Genomic DNA, 21,491 nt, shown 5'->3' on the forward strand with positions numbered 1-21,491 from the left:
TTAAAAAAAAGCTGAAATGTGTCCCCAAAAACACCTGAACAAGAGCAACAGGTGTCATAAAATGCCACCAGTGAATGGAGCCCCGCTGGGTTGCAATAACCCCTCAGGTACATCATGGTGGGAGTTCCTGCGTTCACAGAGGCGAGACGAGGCCAGCGTCCCACCGTCAGACCCCCCTATCAAACCCTGTGATCTGGGAATAGTCAGTTATTAATGAACTGGATGGGAACGGCTCCCCTCGATTCAAAGTGTGCTGATTGAAGTGGAGAAGAGAATTCCAGAGCCAGCACAGGCGGGGGGACCGAGCTGTGATCACTGTGGTATGAGAGTGTGTGCGTGTGTGTCTGTGTGTGTGTGTGTTGCACAGTACTGACTGGGCCCGTCCAGCTCACAACAACACAACCCAGCACAGCACTGCACAGCTGCACTGGAGGGCCTGCAGGCCTCAATGGACGGGGGTCAATACAAACTCTGTGGGGACCAACGCATACCAAATCAGGGGGAACAGAGCAGGAGGAGGGGGAGGGGGCGCACTTTTCTCCTCCAGGACACCGTAGTTCTCGAGATTCCAAGTTTCTATGAGTTTTAATAACTATAAACACATGAATATACGTTAAAACGCGTGGTCCAAGTTGTAGTTTTACGCACAACCTCTGTGAAGCCTTCATGTGCTGTGAGTATGGATCTATAGTGTGCAGAAACAGGCGGCGCAGTACCCGGCTCTGGGATTTTGGGAGCCAGTCCCTATTGTTCAGATCCCTCCTCCTGCTTGGGAAGTGGGAGGACCCGAAAAGGCGTCGCAAAAGGGAGAATTGTTTGAGAGCTCAGTCATCCAAAAACGGCCTTTCAATGTGAGAACTTGGGGAGCCGAAGAAAATGTCGGTGGCATCGCAGTAAATTACTAAAGCAGCGAGGCTTTAGAGGGAAAAGAGAAGTAGAAACTTCAGCTTTTTGGGACTAAAACTCACCGCAGAAGAGAGGCGAAGAAGACATCGGTCGCTTAAAACGAGGTGTGAGCACCAGATAGAGCAGTTTTGGTAAGTTTTGCCTCTTCATGCGGTCCATGTTTTTGCGGTGTTGCGCTTTGTATCAACATGTTTTACAAAGTTATACAAAATGTAGCAGCTTTTGTGCGTGTGTGCAGCCAAACGGAAGTCTTTTACAACTCGTTTGTAACTTTATTTACAGGAAAAAGTTGCGATTTAGGTGTTAGATTACTCCATGCTGGTGACTACTTTGATAGCCCCATTTGTTTTGTTTTTTTTCACTTACTGATGCGCGTAAATTTTAATTCAAACTCTGTGTTACATATCAACTGAGTTTGGGTGAAAGTGTGTGTTTTGGCTTTAAGCTTTAGCGTTACGTTTAATAAGAAACGTTAACTTTGCGATCGGACTTAGCCTGTTGTCGATTGGTTGAGCTCTGCGTCCATATTTTATATAAGTTTTCCTTACATTTCTGCCTATATACGCGCGCTATAACAGTGCGATACGTGAATATGGAGAGGATTCGGCTCTGTGTGACACGTTGCAGAAATCCATAGCTATGTTTTTAGACATAGTTGTGTGTTTTTGGGAGAAATGTGCTTGCGTTTTGCAGGCCGCAGCCTATAGTCGCTCCCATAGGGTAACAGAAAACAGACATGGTGCCAGATTTACCCCCATATTATCATCGGAGAGCGCAGCGATGTAGACGCAGGCTGGGGAACAGTGAAGGAAAGCTAAAAACAAATGATGTTATCAGAGAAGCATCGTGTTTGTTAGTGATGCTCCTGATTACAAATGTGTTATGTGAAAATGCATCCTCATACTGCACAGATTTCATTGTTTGCATAGAAAAAAACAACATAACAAATGCATTTCGTTAGTGGCTTCCCCCCAAACCAAAGTCCAGTGTCAGAATAACCTAATTAAATCTTCCAATAAAGTGACAGCTGCTGAGTGCAGCCAGGAATGCAGCATCCTGCCTCCCTGTCAGGAGAGTCTCTCCTGATACCATTCAGGTTTGATTTAATGAGAAAATGTTTGTCTTAATCCCGGAGCTGCTAATGAGTGTTTGGCCCGTGGTGTCACTCACCGTGGGGGCCGGGTACAGAGACACGGAGGAGGGGGACATGGAGGAGGCCTTCAGGAACAGCCGCAGGGGCTCAAATTTCCAACCACAGGTGTCGTTTTGTTATTTGGATTACATTTAGCCTCCGCTGGCTGCCTCGCATGGAGGAACCTCAGTGACAAGACATGGCATCAGACAAGAGGGCCTGATTGTTCCCGCTGAATCAATGTCACTTGGATTAAAAGTCGAAACGAATGGCCCTGGCCTCCTCCAATTAGGCGCACAGCTTATAAGGGAATTAATTGGTCTCAGTAAAAAGGAGCCTCTTGTTGTTTGGTTGTTGTTGTTGATCATCTCTGGCAGTCGGGTGGATCAAAGTTGGGACTAATTGATTCCAGTCTGATTATCTGCTTGTTTCTCACACTGTTTGGCCCTTTTGATTACTTATGTGGAAACTAGAAAAACAATTATGGGGAGTTCATAATCAATCTGGCAAGATATGATGCAAATATCAAAGAATATTTCAGTACTGTGCAGCTAACTGTGATTTATTAAACCCTGCAGTTACAGTACAGGGGATAAAACAATAAAGGCTTTTACTTGATACCACAGGAACACTTTAAATCACCATAGGATGAATATAATTATGTTTTTAGGATATAATGCTGAATGGAAAGCTTTCAGGATGCAGTCCAAAACAACTACTGCCTGCAGAAAATTCATTTTCATCTGAGGCTGCAGAGGTACACCGGTTTCAAGGTATACCGTAGTATAAGAATTGGTGGTTATTTTACCATGTACAACATTATCTCATCTAAGGGACACTGAAAAAATGCATTTTTTTAAGTTGACTGAATCTGAGAATATAAATTGATTTAATTTGTAATGATTCAACTTGTCTTAACTCAATTCAGTCACCTTAAAATGTATGGCAGTCCAGATGCTTTTTCAATGAAAGCAAACAGTTAATTTTTACTGTGTGGACAGAGAATCTCACCTTGATTTAGTTATTTATCAGAAGGAGACTTTTTACACATAAATCCATTTAAAAACACTGCGTTCATTTTTCAGTTACTGTAATAAAACATTCGTTCAGGCGAAAGAAAAACCGTCGGTTTTCATTCCTTTAAGGGACATTGCAACTAATGACAATGTTATTTGTGTAATACTGAACAGTGTAAAACCGCAATGTTGTCTGAGACGGTTATCGGACTGTGAAGACCTAATACCGTTGCAATGGCATCGGCAGCTATTCGATAATCAATGATTGTTTAGGATATTTTTTGAGTGTATGTGCTAAAAACTCAGCTTCACTGATGCTGCTTTTCTTCATCTGTTTTGATCACAATTTAAGTATCTTTTGACTGTTGCTCCGTCCAAATAAAACCTAAAATGACAATATTTTTAGACAAATTGGCAATAAAATGGTCAGTTGCAACCCCCCGACTACAGTAAAGTAGCATCAATCCATTCTTGAATACCACAGGCACACTTTAAGTCCCTATAGGAGTATTATAATATCAAGTTTTTCTCTGTACAGGACGCTGAGGCGAATGATTTCAGGCTTCAGTCCCGGGCCAAAACAACAACTATTGCCTGGAAGCTGTCCTTAAAAGTGTATAATACTCTGCACGCTATACTTTTTGGACTAAAACTGTGCATAGCTTTAGGCGAAACAGGCCTCTATGTCAGAACAGGAAGCTGACTTTATTGTCTTATGGTTACAGAGCCTGATATGTGTCAGAATTTAGGAGCCTTTTTTTGTTCAGAGTGAGTCTGGAGCTTGAAATTATATGTGATTGATCTTGGTTACCTGCCAAACAGACGTGTAACGGAGACAAAAGCTGCCAGTTTTCCACTATTTGTCCAGAGGCTGGTGGATAGCTTTTCAACTCTGCGTCTATAGGAGCAAAGTTTTCATATGTGTTGCAGCTTGTAAAGAAAGTTACTGTGTGGATTTAGGTTTGCAGCCAATAGCAATAGAGCCTCTCACTCATATATTAGTTTGGTTTCGAAATTTGCTCTGCAATATTGAACCGGGATGTGAGATATGAGTGGAAGGATAGGATTTAACTTGTTTGGCTCTCGCTCGGTGTGTTTTTACATCTGGATGTAAATCAAAGTCTTTAGATGGATTTTAAAGATGCATTTCGAGATTACAAACAGCCAGCGGTTCCATCAGTTGCAGCTCGGATGTCAGTGTTTGTGAGCCAAAGGTTTGACTGCGGTGCTGGATAGCAGCATTGTTATTGTAGAGGGTGTAACATTGGCGTTAATTGACAAAGGAGAAAAAAACCCCTCCTTCCTGAGGGCATGCTTTCATCTCTGTGACAGCGCGTACACTCATGCAGTCATAACAGCCTGCAGGCACAATCTGAGGGCCGTTGCTGCACAGATGTGTGTGTGAGTGATAGTTCCTGTCCAATCAGGATTATCTCTTTGCACTGGTATGTATTGCTTGTCACTGTGGTCCTTGACTGGCCTCACCTGCGTGGTCGTTTTGAGATTAGAAGTAGAAGAGTGTGTGTGAAAAAGAAAGGTTTCTTTAATTTTCAAAAACTAGCCTCATTGCCAAATAAGGCTGCATCATTTCCCAGAGCTGGACATTATTGGCCCGCTGACATACGGTGCATTAGTCCTCCAGCGCTGACAGATTGGAGGCTCTGGCTCAAGCCCCATGCCCCCGGGAGGGTTTCTGTGTCCGGACATCAGATAACCATTGAGGGACACCTGGACCGGCAGGTGGCCGGGGTCCAGGCCCCTCCCCTGGGGTTGCATACCTCTCTCCTCCTGATCCTCGCTGTCAGCCAGGACCACAGACAGAGAGAGGAGGAGGAATGTGAGGCGGGAATAGTGAAGGAGAAAGTTCTGACAGAGAGTTGGAGAGGCTAATTAAACAGGCAGCGATACAGCAAACAGAGCGAGATTATCGAGGCTGGGATGATCGTGAATTGGATGTAAGAAGGAAAGAAAGCTTTTGCAAGAGAAATTTTCTAACGGTTCTGATGCAAAACACGTCTTTTTGGGGTCCCAAATAGTATTTTGGAACCACATGTTGTTGCCCATCCAGTTTGTATCTGTATCGTAAATATAATCTCGCTCTCATTTGTTATCCTAACAGCCTAACAGGGATTATCCAAAGCCTTTAAACCAGCTGAGTTGATTTGTTCCACTACTTAAAGTAAAAGTTAAGAAGCTCTTGATTGGATAATGAAGTTACCCCAGCCGTACTCTCACTCTCTCGCTTACACACAAACACAAACACACATTGTGAGTCTGCAGTGAGTGCTGTTAGATCATTGATCAACTCCAGACTCGGGTAAGAAAGCAGTGTGTGTGTGTGTAGACAAATAGCCCTGTGTGTGCAAAGCAGATATTTGGACAAAGATTAGGGGGTGTTATTACGAGCCAAAAGCAACCCAGACGCTCTAATAGATCATTCACACACAGGCATAAGATCGCACTCTGACTGGGGCTCTGCAATTTAAACCTGGGCCAGTCGCTCTTTTTGCCTCGACTGCACACATTTTTAAAACTTTGCGTCATTTCGGTCAGCTTTATTAGACCTTTTATACGCTGCGTGATGCATCCCCGTCTCGATGCATGTGCGAACGAAACAGGAAAAGTGCCAAATAACGGAATCTGGGTTGTGTTCCAGCACTTTAACCAATAATCAGATTTAAAGTGTTGCCCCAGAGAGAAAAAACTCATCATCGAAGAATGTCAAACTGGCAGGAGAAGACATGATTCAACAGAATAAATCACTGGGCACCAGATTAGTTAGTTACTGGGCCCCTGAGGTTATCACAACTGGAATTTTCCATCGACAGTGCTCCTCTTTCTTCTGCCAAAATGAGTGTGAGGTTTTATTTTATATTTCAGAGCCCCCCCCTCCTCCCTGCTTTTAGGATAACGCACATCTCTGAGTGACAGGACAAGTGGTAGCTCCGCTCCAGCACACAAATCCAGCTCCTGACACTGAGAGCTCTCTTTGAAACAAGCCTTTTCCAGCTGTTTCTCCTCTTAAGAAACTCTTTCAGACTTTCACTTTACAACCGTGGCAGTCAAAGCCGGTTGCACCATCTCCGACACAGTTGACGCCCCGTTATCCTTCGCTTTCTGTTTAATTTCCTGCCTCTTCTCCATTTTCTAATCTGTTTTTCCCATAACGTTCTCCTTCAGTTGTTTCATATGACTTTACAACCTTTCTCCATTCCCTCATCTCTCTTTCCGTCTGCCTTATCTCAATTTCCTAATTCCTCTCTATATCTGTTTTTCATATAATATTTCACTCTCTCTGCTTTTCTCTTCCTTCCTTCGTCTCCTGCTGAGAGTTGTAGGGCCAGTCTATCTCTTTTTTCCCCCTCCTAGTTCCTGCTGAATAATGGGGAGAAATTGCTCTTGATTTATAATTGGTTCCATTCACTCTGATGCATGAGCTGCCAAAGGAGTTTGGGGCCCCTTTCACCCCCTCACATCCCTCCTCCCACCCTCCCTCCCTCCTTCCCTCGCGACGATGCAGGAACACACAGGGAGCAGGCTGCAGATATGTACAGCTATGAAAGCTTATATTCGAATGCCGTTGGTGTGTACGTAGTTTATCTCTCAGAGCCGGGGAGAAGTGGTAGCCTGTTTTGTTGCGTGTTGACATTTGGTGTTGGAAAAACTTCCTGAGGTCTGCATATTTATGTGCCTCTGTGAGTATACTTTTACCATGTAATAGGAGTTGGTGTGATTGCTTGCTTATGTGTCATCAATTGTGTGTGTGTGTGTGTGTTCAGGGAAAGAATGGTTGTGGGTAAATGAAATATGTAACTGCATGCGGTGTGTGTTTGTGTGATGAGGACTGTGAAATCGTGGGTATTAGTGAGTTTTCCCAGCTCTGTATGGGAATGATTAAGTGTGTGTGTGATCTGTGTACTGAGACTCTTGATGCTCACTTGAAGCTTTTCTCAAACGTGTGTGTGTCACTGAAGACACACACACCCATATACTGTATAATTTCTGCAACGTGATTTTTTCCAATGTCTTGTTTTGCTTAAAAAAAATCAGTCTTATTTGAGAAACTGCAATCAGAGAATGTTTTTTCTGATTAAATAACAATGAAATGATTCACCGACATGACAATAACAGACATATTCAGTGTCTTTAATCCAGTTTTAGAGATAGAGTGTGGTTAAAGTTTTTAGTTCAGCCTCTCAGATTTTATTTTGTTCTAGTTCTTAGACCATGACTCCATTTATCTTTTCATCTTTGTATCCCTTCACTTGTCCATTTGTCTTTCCTTCCTTTCATCATTCATTCATCAATTGTTGCTTCTTTTATTAAATCTATCCTCTAGGGATGTACGATATTGAATTATTTTGCAGATATTCTATATTCCGATATTCAATATTCCGATGTTCCGATATTCTATATTTCGATATTATATATGGCAATAAATATATATATATATATATATATATATATATATATATATATATATATATATATATATATATATATATATATATATAGCCATATAGCTATAAGCCAATGTTCCTACTATCCTCTATCCGTCTTTCCTTGTTCTTTCATCTTATCTATCCTTCTTGCATTCTCTCTATCATCCTCTTTTCATTCTCCACCTCTACTACTTTTGTTTCATCCATTTGTCCTTCCCTCCTACTATCATCTATCCATCTCTTTTTCTTTTCCTCCATCTGATCATACTACTTTACTCTCATTTATCCATTCTGGTGTCCTTCTATCCATCTTTCTTTCTTTCCTTCCAACTATTCAGTCATCTTTCACTCCTTTTACCAATGCACTCCTCCTTCTTTTGCTGCATCCATTCATCCATCTACCCACCCTTCCCTTCATCTATTCATCTTATTTCCCTCCATCTGATCATCCATCTTTCTTTAAATCCTTTTTTCCTCTCCTCAAACCTTACTGTCTTTCTTGCCATCTTTCTATCCATCTGTACATCTTCTCATCCATTCATCATCCTTTTTTTCTTCCATACACTCATCTATCTTCCTTTACCTCCTTCTCTCCTGGCCTCTGTCCTCCACCCCTCCTTTTTTGCTACATCCATTCATCTATCACCTAAGGTTCCCACAGTCATGGAAAACCTGGAAAAATCATGGAATTTCTCAATTACATTTTCCAGGCCTGGAAAAGTCATCAGTCAAAATGATTAAAAGTTTTGGAAAAGTCCTGAAATGTTGTTGTAATGAAATTGTTAGAATAATCTGACGTGTGTAACCCTCCACGTCATTTAACGTAACGACACATTTCTGCAGCTGTCGGCATAAAGTAGCTCAAATATTCGTCAGTGTGTGACGACGTTTTGTTTACCGTCATTTATGTCTTCATTTTCTCCCTGCATTCGTCTCTCTCTCTCTTTGAAAAACACATCACAAGAAAAAATGATTATGGGTCCTTGAAAAGTCATGGAAAAGTCTTGAAATCTTGTCCATGAAAATGTGTGGGAACCATGATCACAGTTCCCTTTCACAATTGATCTTTCCTTCCTTGGTTCTTTACTGTATTCCTTCCATCTATCCTCTATCCATCTATTAACCTTTCTTCTCTTCCTTTCATCCATCCATCCTGGAGTCTTTCTTGCCTCCTTTCTATCCATCTATTTTCTTTATGGCTTTATTCCTTTCATCCACCTTTCCCTCTATCCTTCTTTCCCCTTGTCTGTCCTTGTTCATCCTTCTTGCTTTCCTGTTATCAGTCCATCTATCTTTCTTTCCTTCGATCTATTCACCCTTCCTTCCTTCTATCCATCCACCCCTCTTCCTTCCTTCCTTCTATCATCAGTTCATCTGCTTCATTTCTTATTTTCTTCCATGTGATTAAGCTTTTTCTTCTGTTCTATCCATCTTGAGTCATTCTTGCCTTCTTTCTAGTCATCTGTCTTTCCTTCCTTCCTTGTCTCTATTCTACCCATCTGTCTTTCCTTCCTTTAATCCCTCCCTCCTTCCAGCTTTCTTTCTTCCTTCTTTCCTTCCTTCCGTCCATTCATTTATCATTACATCTTTCTTTCTATCTTTCTATCCATTCTTCCCTCCCTCTTTCTTGTAACAATATTCTTATTGTTTTTTTTTCTATTATAACAGATATTAAATAGAAATAAAATTGTATTGGCAGCAAATATGGTATACCATAAATGAAAAGGCAGACACACAACACAACACAACACAACACAACACAACACAACACAACACAACACAACACAACACAACACAACACAACACAACACAACACAACACAGCACAACACAGTGCAACTGAATACAGTGTAACTGAAACAGAGGTGACAAACGGGTGTTACAGTAATTACAATAAACAGAAATCTTGAAGATTGGGCTACAGCACTTTATAATCTTATTTCCAACTGCCCCGACCCAACTCCTGTCTTTGGTTTTGTTGATCTCTGTCAACATTTAGTTTCAAAAAGTCCATGAAGCTCCCCCCGATATTTTCAGAAACTGCCAGCTTTCCATTTGTAAGATATCTGTTTTTCCATAGCAACACATGTTGATAAATCCTTAATATCACATTTTTCCATCTTATGGGTATTGCTCTCTTAGTCTGACACAATGATAATAATAAAGTTTATTTTTATAGCACTTATAAAAGCCAATGTTACAAAGTGCATTACACTTACAATCACAAAAAACAAACAGAATTTAAAAAAAGACACATTTTTGATAAAATCATCAGTCATTCAATCATCAAAACAGAACAGTGCAAGACTTCAGGAGCAAGGTACAGTGTAATAATAAAATAAAATAAGAGAAATTATAGGAAGACTTAAAAATAAGTCTTTAAAAACTTTTCTTGGTAATAAAATCACCTGGATAAACACACAAGATGCACAACATCGACCAACAAGGGTTTTTCCGTTTTTTTTTAATGTTATCCATGTCAAGAACCCCCCTTAAAAAACTTGTGACCACATTACATTCCCACAAGTAGTGAGAGAGTGTGTGTTTTGCCTTGTCACATTTGAAGCATGTTTCTGGTAAACTGAGACTAAAGTTGTGCAGTTTTGATGGTATTCCTCCCTCTGATGTGATTGGCTGATGCTACCTCCATCCCTGTTTGCTCCGTCTATCTGGCTCTGCGTCGCTGATGATCCGGTCCTGTTCCCATGGCCCCTGGTGGGCACGCTGGCATCCCACACCAGGCCGAGGAATGTGGGTGGGTGTGTTCACCGTGGCACAGTAATTAGCTCTCCGTGGTTAATTCGGCTTCGTTATCTAAATTATGCAAATGCCGCAGTGCCTAATTGATTAGAACGCCCCCCTCCTCTACACGGCGGGCCTGTCCAGATCCCTCTCGTTAATCCTCAAGACGCTCTGTAGCTCGTTAGTGTCGGTTCGGGGGGCGAAGGAGGGGTTGGATGGGCATATAGCTCGTTAATACTTTGTGAAGCGTGTGCGTGTGTGTGTGTGCGTGTGTGTGTGTGTGTGTGTGTGTGTGTGTGTGTGAGAGACAGTATTGTAGAGGAGGAGGGGGTAAATTCTCAGCCTCGTTAGGGATGCTGAGATGCTTTTGATGTGTAATTTTATGGCATGAGAACGAGTGATGTCTCGAGTGGAGGATTTGGACTGGCCCCCTCTCCACCTGTTGGGCAGAGTTTCCATGCCAAGATAAGACTCCGAAAGGTTCTCTTGTGTCCGAGAGATAGATGGGAAGAGATTTAGGATTTGTTGTCTGCCAAGTTTTTGCTGGTGTGAAGCGTATGGAGATTCTCCACTTCAGTTTGAATTATCTGTGTTTCTGTGAAGTGAGACAGCAGCATCCAGCACGTTATCTTCACATGATCACTCTGTATTTTGGTTTTGTTTTACACAATGATACCTGACAGACCAGTTTCTTCCACCCTGTAAAACATATCCTCAATTTATCTTGTAAAAGACAGAAACAAGCAATTACATATTGATCATTACAGCATTTAACTACCAGTTGCGTACATTTGAACTGATTAAAGATTATATGACTATCACAGTACTTAAGTCATGTACAATATTATTACCATTTTAAATGTTTGCAATATGCTGAGGATTACAATACAATTTATTGTGATGTATAGTGTTTATTACCTTTTTTCAACTGCAAATCATTTAGGTGAAGGAAAACTTAACTTAGTCAGAATCTGTCATCTAAGACAAAATAGTTTGTCTGTTTATCCGTTTTTATTGCCTCAAAATGTATCTACCACACTGAAAAAGCTGTTGATTTCATTATAGTAGGCTGCCAAAAGTTTAATTGTATTTGCAGTACTAATAATTTATATATTTAATATATATTTAATATTTATTTGCAGATTGCAGCCAACTGAAACTGAAACTGGGAGACCCACAGAAACCAACGCAAAAACAAAACAAAACAAAACAAAAAAAAACCCAACTATAATGCCAATGGCCCTATCAGGAGCGCTTGATTTGTCCCTTCTGGGCTACTGTAGAAACATCATGGTGGTCTCCGTGGAAGAGGACCCGCTCTGTATGTGAATATAAGCGTTTCATTCCATTCATCATTTTTATTTTCAGGTAATTATAAACTAATGAAAACATAGTTATTAATATTATATTTCATTTCTGCCAATGCATTCTCCACAATCTTACAAACTCGACCTTTAAATATGAACATTTTGTAGTTGTAGTTACTCTTATATGCCAGAAAACTTAATGTCCAAGTGTTGTGGACAAAACAAGACATTTGACGACATCGTCTTTAGCTTTTGGAAACAATCGTCATTTTTCACATTTTATAGTCCAAACGGCTAACGTTTAATCAAGAAAATAATCGTTAGTTGCAACCCTAGCAGCCCAATCAGTGATTACGTGTCATTTACTTAGATTGTTGTTGTTGTTATTAAACTTGTTGTATTGTTGCTGTTTCCCTGTGTGATCGTCTGATGGCGTGTTACTGGTTTGTTAAGTATTCTCCGGACCCTCCTCGTCCTCCTCCACTCCGCACAAACCTCGGGCCAAACCAGCAAACACATTGACAGAGTGAGGGGAAAATATGTTGGGACATTCAGCGACGCTCTCACACACGCTCTCTCAAACACACCCTCTCATTGACGAAGCCCTGCTCTCTCCTCTTGCTCGCCCGCCAGTTGACATCCTCTCTATTAATTTGAGTCGCCGTTCTGCTTTCTCAGTCAACCTCTCCACCCCCCCCACTGCCTCCATAAACCCCCTTCACCCCCTTCACCCATCTCACATCAATCCATAGAAGCACTGAACCCCCCCCTCAACTCTCCTGCCTTCCTCCCCAAAACTCTCAAACCTCTTGGTCACTGAGCCCCCCTCCTTCTCTTTGGTCATTGAGCAGGGCCCATCAGCTCTTCCCCGGGCCCTTCAGAGTAGCGTCTCCCCTTTCTCCAGGGGTCCACGGGGTCTTTGTCCGTGCACCGGCTCACTGCTTTACAATGACTCTCCACTCTATTAAGGTGCGTTCTGCCTGTTAGCGTCGCCAGGGGCAACCGGCCTCCCGCATGGCAGCTATGCGGCATGGCATTGTGGGCTGCGGGCCTGAGCGGAGCAGTTGAACCCCCGGCACTCCTCACACTTGACACCGCATGTGTTTATCTAAAGGGGGGGCTTTGTGGTGTTTGGAGAACCTCGAGGGGGGAGGAGGAGGGGGGCACGGGGTGTAAAAAGACGTAAAACTGGGGGAGGAGGGAGGGCAAGAGGGGAGTTTGGGGAGGTGATAAATATTCAACAGCTCAGCTCCTCATGAGGAGTTACTACCCCTGCTACCCCTCCACCGCCGCCGCCGCCGCCCCTCCTGTGTGTCCTCTCCATGCCAGAAAGCAGATGGAATGTGAGAGCTCAGGGAGGTGGCTCCAGTCTGGTTTTATCCAATTAGCAGGGTTGTCAAAATGAATTTATCCACGGAGGCAGGGGGACAATGGGACTGGCAGTGGCCCGGGAGAACAGGGGCCCCGGTGTCTTTACTTAGCACGCTCACAATGAACTTCTGTCAAGTGACTCTCCCACAACGACATATAAGGCACTCGCATACCTACACTCATGATGCATGCCTGCACACCATTGCCACCACCAGGACCCCTCTTTCCCCTCGTCCTCTATGATACAAAGTCCTCTGAGTTGGGTCCAATCAAGATTGGTTCGAGTGAAGTCTGAAGTACTTGATGTCAATTCCAAGTCTCAAGCTTTCAAAACCAAAATACAAGTCAAGATAGTGTCAGGTCCTTGAATGAGGCAGCCTTTGAGTAATTCCTGTGTTAATGGTAGGGATGCTCCAATTAGGGGTCAACTGATATTGGTTTTTCAGAGCCAATACCAATACTGATCATTAATAGTTAATGAGACCAATAACTTATATTTGGATATGCATTTACAATAAAAATTAAAATATTTTGTCAAAATTTGGAATATAGTAAACTCCAACACAAAAAATGCTTATAGCAAATGTTTAATCACAACTTAATTTTTCAACATCATAAACAGCAAGTCCTCAGTAACCTTTTTTTAAACATGGTTCAGTGAAATTTAAATAAAAATTGTCCCCTGAGGTTTTACAAAGTAAAAGTTCCTCCTGTGCTGACACTTTCTTTGCATGTATTGCAGATTGTCTTTGCTGCTCATAAATATCTGTTAACATGCAAGGCCCACCTGTTGCAGGGCCTGGGTGTCGTTTCAATTTTTTGTAACTAGTACAATAAAAAACCTGAGTTTCAGTACTGATAACAAAAAGTACTTTTTTCAACGCCTTACTTAAAGGAATATGATCAAGTTTTTTAGGGGTGTCCTGTGAAAGACCAAGATTTGACTCATCAGTTGGATTTCCGGTTGGCTTGAAGATCCCACTAAAGCTCATTCAAGCTCTCAAACTCCATATGGAGAAAAGAAACCAATAGTGGAATATTTGAATTGAAAAGCCAAATCCAATTCATCTGACATAATTCAGAGTCGATTAAAGCCCTGAAGATTTTCCACAAAACCTTTTTTCACTCAAAAGAAAAAAGCTAGTTCTCACATGTTAAATTTCAAAGCAGCTGTGCAAGAAACTATGATATAAAATATTAAGTGTCTGATAAAACAACAAGTAAACACAACTATAAATTGGACCACACATATGAAGTCAACTTCCTGCAGCAACAGACATTTTCTGCTGCTGTCTTATGTATTTCTTATCATCCCAGGATTTGACCAAGTCAAAATGTAAGATTTTTTTTTTCTTTTGGGTCTGTTAGGAGTCAACTCTTCAGTCAGATCTCACAGTAGTCAAGTGTCATTTTCTCAACATGATTACACAAATAGCTTCACTCCCCTATAATCATACTTGTGCACCAGAACTGGCAGATTTGAGGAGTTCACACAGTTCTCCTCTCTGCACTGTCACTAAAATATGTTTTAATTCCACAAAGCTGCTCCCACAAAGTGTTGGCCGTGCAATGCTTTTCTCGCTGGGAAGGCTGTAACACAACAGTCGCAGGAACGCATTAACACACACATATAAACACACACACTTTCCCTGGGTTCTTAATTTAGGAGGGCTGTCTGTGCGTGCGCTCTGGTTTTTATCAGTCTCGCTGATGCGTAGGAGGCTCCTCTCCCTCTCTCTGTCGGTGACTTCTCCGGGAAGGATGGATGGAAAAAGTTGGACATAGATGTCAGGCCAACTTTTCATCTTGAGGCAGGGTATCCGCTAAGCAAACACAGGACCCAGCTGACTAATGAATCAGACGGACAGACAGGCTCGGAGGAGTATGGCTGTTTTTAGGGAGTGATGATATACGAGGGGCCTGCTCATGCCGCTGTTATAACAAAGCTTTATCTCTGTTCCTGTCTCACTGTCGCTGCTTTCATTTGTGTGTGACAGACAGAAATTGGACAGGTAAGAGGTCTCGTTGGCGAGGTGGTGTGTCCTGCTGTGTGTCCGGTTGGCAGATTGACTGGTGTGGTTTACGGTTAGTGACGCTCACAGTCGGGACAGGTGCTCCATACAGATGTGTGTGTTTTTCATGGGCAGCTGTCCCGGGTTGTGTCCATACAGCGACCAGCCGCTGAAGCCACAGACCTTCGGCTTTGCTTCCTGGTTCCACAGCAGTGCGCTGTTTGTTTACTGAGTGAGGCCGCTAGTAATGGGCCACTCTGAGTGGACCAGTGAGTGAATTAAACTGTACATGTATGTACGGCTGCAGCTGGGGATTATTTTCAACACTGAAAATGCCTGTCACAGATTCCCAGTGCAGGGTGACATACTCAGATTACTTGCTTTTTGTGCATGTAGGTCAAACATTAACGTGTTTATTCAAACTGTTGTTTTTGTCATGAGTACTTTCACACAAATCACGGATATTAAATGGTGCAAAAGCCCCTGTTTTTGTAATAAGGTTGATTTTTCGGAGCTTTTGACTGCGGATAGAAGCATCAACCATCACATTGTGTCCATATTTATAAGACACCAACAGAGGCACGATAGTCCAAACCAATATGGCAAACTTTATTACTTCTTTCAAGCTTGACAAGGCATAACAAACCAGATCCACTTCTTTTTCTTAACTTTCACAATAAAAGCCCAAGGAAAAGGAATTTCATAAAATAGCTTACAGTAGCTTAGGCTATACAGCAGCTGACCTCAGGCAGACTGCCAGATGTTGCTCTGGGTCAGTCGGATCCTGATAGTTGTGGCATATTTGCATCGCTGCAGTTGAAAGCACCAAAACCTTTTTTTTTTTTTGAGTGTTTCAGCTGTTGCAAATTTGGATTGCTGATGATATTTTATTAATGCAAAATATTTCACATTTTAATGTCATTTTTGCATCACGCCCCCAATGTGTAAACACCTCAAAAGTCCAAAAACAGATGTTCAATTTGCATAAACATTGAATGAAAAGCTGCACATTTAAGAAGCTAAGAAGCACCTTTTCTTTAAAGAGGTGATGATAATGCATTCAAGAACAATTATCACTAAATTATTTGGTGGCTTTAAGCTTATTGTTTTGGTTTTCGAGACCACAACTGTAGGCCACTGTTTTGATTCACTTTTGTGGCTCTCATCAGCTGTATCTGGCTGCAGCTTTTTTAAGGAAAATAGCTCTAAACACCAACTGTATACTACTAGGCTTGGGCAGTCCAACCGTGCTGTCAGTCAAATAACCGGCGATCGCAGATCTATTCATTTAGGTTTGAGTGTTTGTGACTTAGTGTGTATATTTCACAAGCCCTAATATCTTTTTAGTCCAATAAATCAACAAGATAAATTCAGTTTAATAGAAAGAAATAGAAAATACAACCCTCTAAAATCAAGTTTCTCTCTTTCACTAAACTGAGACTAGACTGCCTTGTTAACTTCATTCAAACTTGACAGAAACAAAATAAAACTCACCTAAATATTTTTAGTTAGTATTTCCACTCCTCCAAAAATCACCAACACTGGTTGAAATAATCCAGTAATTCACAGCAAGATGTGAAATAATGCTGGTTTTTACGCAGAGTCTCTCACCCCCTCGTCTCTATCTGCGCTCTCACTGTCTCTTCAGAGGCAAATCATGAAATCAGCGAAATAAAGTGATGAAAGTTGCCAAAAAAACGAAAGTCAGTGACTTGCTAGTAAACATAATGAAGAAGTTGTGGGCTAAAGAGAAATATATTTTCTCTCAGGAGATGGTGGAGACCAAACACAGAGCTAAAAGATGAATAATTGACGCCATCAGATGCACGATTCCGAATTAATGTCAATGATGCTCCGTTTGGCTGTATATTTAATAAAACAACTGTTTGCTAATCAGTACAGTTTGAGCAAGTTGGACTTGAGTTCCTCGTGTCGTGAGACTTGCCAATCTAAAGTAATTTATACATATTTATTATCTGCAATTAAAACGCAGCAGTAGTGTGTGGCCCAGTGTGGCAGTTGACGTCGTTGACAGCTGTTTTTCCATCAGTCGGCTGCTTTACTCATTTTCAATAAATGTGCCAGGCAGCTAAACATTTTCACTGCTGCCATTAGATGATGAAGGTGCACTGTAAGAGTTTCCATTCTCTTACTGTCCTGTGTTGGCCCTTTATATATGTGTGTGTGTGTGTGTGTGTGTGTGTGTGTGTGTGTGTGTGTGCGCGTGTGCGCGCGCGTGTGTGTTGTAGTCCCTAGTGTTTGAGCTTCATTAATCAAACCCCTTGCCATAATAAGATCAGGACAAATATGTATGAGAACAGTGTGTGTTTCCATTTTTACTACATCGTCGCAGGACAGTTTATGCCCTCAAGTGTGTGCATGCTCAGCGACATGTATGTATACGAGAGAGAGAGGGAGGGAGAAGGAGAGATTCAGTTTTGCAGGACCACCCTCCTCATCCTGACGGGAAGTTGTTAGTTTAACCTGACAGGAAAGAATTTGGGAAACTTGGCAGTAAGCGACAAGGGAGAGAGTAAAGCTCCCCTCTCTGCTTTAACTGTTAATAGACTGACCGTTACCATCGCCTTCTCCATTTTCCTTCCAATACAAACTGCAACCATAATACAACCCTCCTCCATCACACACACACACACACACACTCGTCACTGATATATATTTCGCCCTGCCCTCCCCGCCCTGCCTCTCATTAGTTGTTCTTTGTCCCAACTTCTGAATGCAGCCTGTGTGTTTTCCCTTCTCGGCTCCTCTCCCTCCCCCTCTTCCTTCTCCTGGACCCTCTACCTGTATCGGTTACACCTGAGCGGGAAGGTGGAGGGGTCGGGTTACGGCCCGCAGAATGAGGGCGCCCCTTTGATGAGCGCAGGCTGGATGGGTGCGGGTGCAGGCGGAGGAGATGGGGTCAGCGGTGAGATGGGGGCTGACAGAAAAGAAAGGCTTTATTTGTGTCTGGAGTTTGGCTGCTGAGGGTACCGCAGAGTGCACCGCCTCGCCTGGGTTGTGTTTCCTTAATGGTTGCCTGTTTGTGTGTGTGTGTATGTGTGTGTGTGTGTACAAGTAAGATAGAGAGCAGCTTATATATGAATTGAGATTGACTGTTTTGATGAATGATGCATGTTTCTAAGTTTTGGTTGTTTTCTGCATCTGTGTGTGCTTGTTTCAGTCAGAATAAAGAGGTTTAAGCTGTTTGTTGTTAATGCACCAAGTCTGTAAATGACCCTCTGACCTTTCTCCTGTGTGTGTGTGTTTCAGGGGGTAGTGTATGGAAGATGTCTGGAAAGCGAGACTGGACTCCGTGGATGAAAAAGAGAAGGGCTCCAGTGTTGTGCGCTCTGGGTGCAGTGCTCCTGTGCTGCCTGCAGAGCGGCGCCTCTCTCCCCGGTGAGTTCACAAACTCAGTAAAAAAACTGCATCAATCTGCAGGATTAAAACTTTAAAATGTTTCCATTTTTATGCTTTTTGTCACAGTTTCAAAATCCATATTACTGACTTGATGTATGCTTGCTTTATGAACGCCTTTACATTAGTTTTTTCCACACACCTGGTGCAGGATAAATCTTGCCAGGGACAAAATATTCTGGCTCAGTCAGACGGAGGGAGGGAGGTGTTTTTTACGTGTCTTGGCTGCAGCAACAGCAGTTTATTTGGAATGAACTGAATAAGTTTGCATGCGCTATACAAGCCACCTGGCTGAACTGAAGAGGAAAAAGACGCACTGTATAAAGAACTGCAACAAACAGACCACTAAATGATTAGTAGATTAAAAAATTCATCAGCCATGATTATTTTTTATAATTTTTTAGATTATTTCATGGTGGGGGTTCATCCTTATTATTAGTTGAGCTGAAGATGGCTGTAAACGGCCAAGGGTGCAAATCAATACCGGCCCGCTGCAATGTGGGGGCACACACTCTCCCAGGTGATCTAGAGCAGTGGTTCTCAACTGGTGTGTTGTGGCCCACAAGTGAGTCACGGGTCCATTCTGAATGTTCATAAAAGTTCATAAAAGCTCATGTTATTTTTACGTACAGACCTACAAACTTTGTTAAGGGCCTCAGTATCACATCAACCTTTTGTTTTTTTCCAGTTTAGCATCTATTTTATTGCCCTGATCTTGGTATTATTCAGCCTATAAGGCAATAATCAAACAAAAGATCATTACACTGCATGAAAAGCTCCCAGTAAATTTTAGTTGTGGTTTGATTTTTTTGATCCAGCACCTGTAAAAGTCCTTTGGATGTGTGTGTGCTCCACCTTGCTTATTACTTGGCCTATTAACATGCTGTGCCTTTGCAGGGTTTTTATATCACCAGCCTCGAAGCAATGCTATATATTTACTAGATTTTACGTAATTGCACTTTATTTTTGCAACATGTGTTGTTTAACTCTGTTTTTTGCCCGTGTTCACATTTTATCTTATGTGTGGACCTTGAACTAACGAAGAAGGAGAAATCTGGACCCCCTACATGGGCCAGTTGGGAACCACTGATCTAGAGGGCGCCTCAATCAGCCACTATTTTGATAATATATGAAATAAAAAATCATTTTTCAAGCATTAATGTAAATAAAAGTTAAATTATCTTTGGTAGAATTTCTTCCAGTTGGAGCTCAGTCATGTAACATTCATGTGTCTCTCTTGCAACTTAATTTGATGCTGTCAGATTGGTTCAAACTAAGTGAATTATCTGGGGAGTAAAGTTTCAACTCTCTAGGAATAAATAACTTTAACTTTAGTTGATTTGGGAACTGAATAAAATACTTTTTAAATCTTTGGGTTTGGGGGAAGATACCAAGTATTTTAAAAAAATGCAGAAGCACACATATTCAGATGACAAAACACTAGATGCTGAACCATGAATATTTATTTAATCAGTAATTGGAGGTAATTTAATAAAACATTTTTGGGAGCACAGACAAGTGTGCTGTCTTTTCTTCAAGTATTTTCAAGTCAAAAGGCTCCAAGTCCTAATAAATTCATGAGTCATTGGTATCAAAGTCTGGGTCAAGTTGCAGTTTTTTTGATTTTGTTTAGTCTAAACTCATCAAATTTGTGACTTGAGTCAGACTTAAGGCCAAGTCATGTGACTTTCCTTTTATTTTCCATCTTTATGAGCAAAAGGTGTTTCACAAGAGCTTTTATTTGCTTCTGACTGCTTTGTGTCATCTTTTTCCTCAGACGATGTGCCGTCGTTCACTGAGGAGCCCATGTCTGTGGTGCAGAAGCTGGGAGGCAGCGTGAATCTGCGCTGCAGCGCTCGACCCGCCTCCGCCAACATCAGCTGGCGCCTCAACGGACAGGAGCTGATAGATGGATATTTGGGTGTAGTACTGGGGCCCAATAGCCTGTCCATCCCCACTCTCTCCAACATGACTGTGGGCAGATACCAGTGCGTGGCCAGCACCGGCGCTGGAGCCCTGGCGAGTGTGCCCGCTAACGTCACTGCTGCCAGTGAGTATCCTCCCACACAATGCTGACACAAATAAACAGTGACTTTTTGGTTTGTCAAAGAACGCCTTTGACTTAATGTCCTTTCAGTAAAACAAAAACAGTGAAGGGGCGGTATTTGTTTGCCTTAAATCATCACCAATACAACACTGTAAACCTTGTACTTTTCCACTGCTGAGAGTCTAACCAAGTGATCAGCGGTGGACCAAGTACACAACCCTCTTACTTGAGACAAAGTATAGATGTTCCTGGTCAAAAACGGGAACATGCATGCTTATATATTTTGATATTCCATGTTGATCGTACTGCAGTTGCTATGTTGTTGAAAACAAGTAAAATAAAATAAAAAAACAAAACTTAAAACATGGACTTGAGGTATCGCCATAGGTGATCTGGTGGAAATTTTCATCTCCATCTGCAGCCATAGCCATCACTAACACTGCATAACCAAATTCGACCTCCCGCTGATGACCTCTCCTCATTACCTGTCTCTACTGATGAGCAGCACGAGCGGACAGAGAAACCACGTGCAGTACTGCATGATCCAAAAAAAAAAAACCTCCGCTGACTTCAAAGCAAATGTAACAAGAGCTTCATAGAAATGTAGTGGAGTCAAAAGTACGATATTTGTCTTTCAAATGTAGTAAAGTAATAAGTTTTCCCCAAAATAATACTCAAGTAAAGTACAGACACTAAAAAACTAAAGTACTTAAGTAAATGTACTTTCTTACTGTCCACCACTGCAAGTGATTATGTTGACAAAGTGTTGCACATCGAGATTGCTGATAAAAACCTCCAGATAATCGTCAGTATTCATTCTGTGTTGTTAAACACAACAGCTGCTTTTACGGAGTGTCATATTGATCGAATGAAGTTAAAGTGAATTATTCTCACTGCTGACGTTTTTAGTGAGCTGCTCCGAGTGTGTGGTGTTATATTTGATATGCATCAGGGGACTGAGAGGGGGCCTGAAGCTGTGTAACCTGAGCCAAAGGAATGGAGGGGACCTAGGGGCCGGGGGCCGGTCAGAGCAGGGACCAGGACTCCAGCCTGGGGGCCCCCTGCTTCCATCGGCCCCTCTGCTCCCCGCAAGACCACAT

At 42.0% G+C, this 21,491-nt stretch overlaps 1 protein-coding gene across 2 annotated transcripts in view; it reads left to right on the forward strand.

Moving 5' to 3' along the window:
- The first annotated feature begins 769 nt into the window (after positions 1–769).
- boc (BOC cell adhesion associated, oncogene regulated) overlaps positions 770–21,491 on the forward strand; it is a 34,942-nt gene continuing 14,220 nt past the window's right edge. The window contains exons 1-3 of one of the 2 annotated variants that reach the window (XM_042510646.2): positions 770–1,037; positions 18,198–18,326; positions 20,122–20,394. In XM_042510646.2, the coding sequence (XP_042366580.1) occupies positions 18,215–18,326; positions 20,122–20,394 (385 nt within the window). In that variant the 5' untranslated portion in view covers positions 770–1,037; positions 18,198–18,214. Of the gene's footprint in view, positions 1,038–6,620; positions 6,750–18,197; positions 18,327–20,121; positions 20,395–21,491 lie in introns of those variants that run through there. The other variant, XM_088071823.1, reaches the window with a different exon arrangement.

The sequence above is a fragment of the Plectropomus leopardus genome, chromosome 21 (assembly GCF_026936395.1).
Source record: "Plectropomus leopardus strain MGB_pleo_1.0 chromosome 21, ASM2693639v1, whole genome shotgun sequence".
NCBI lineage: Eukaryota > Metazoa > Chordata > Actinopteri > Perciformes > Serranidae > Plectropomus > Plectropomus leopardus.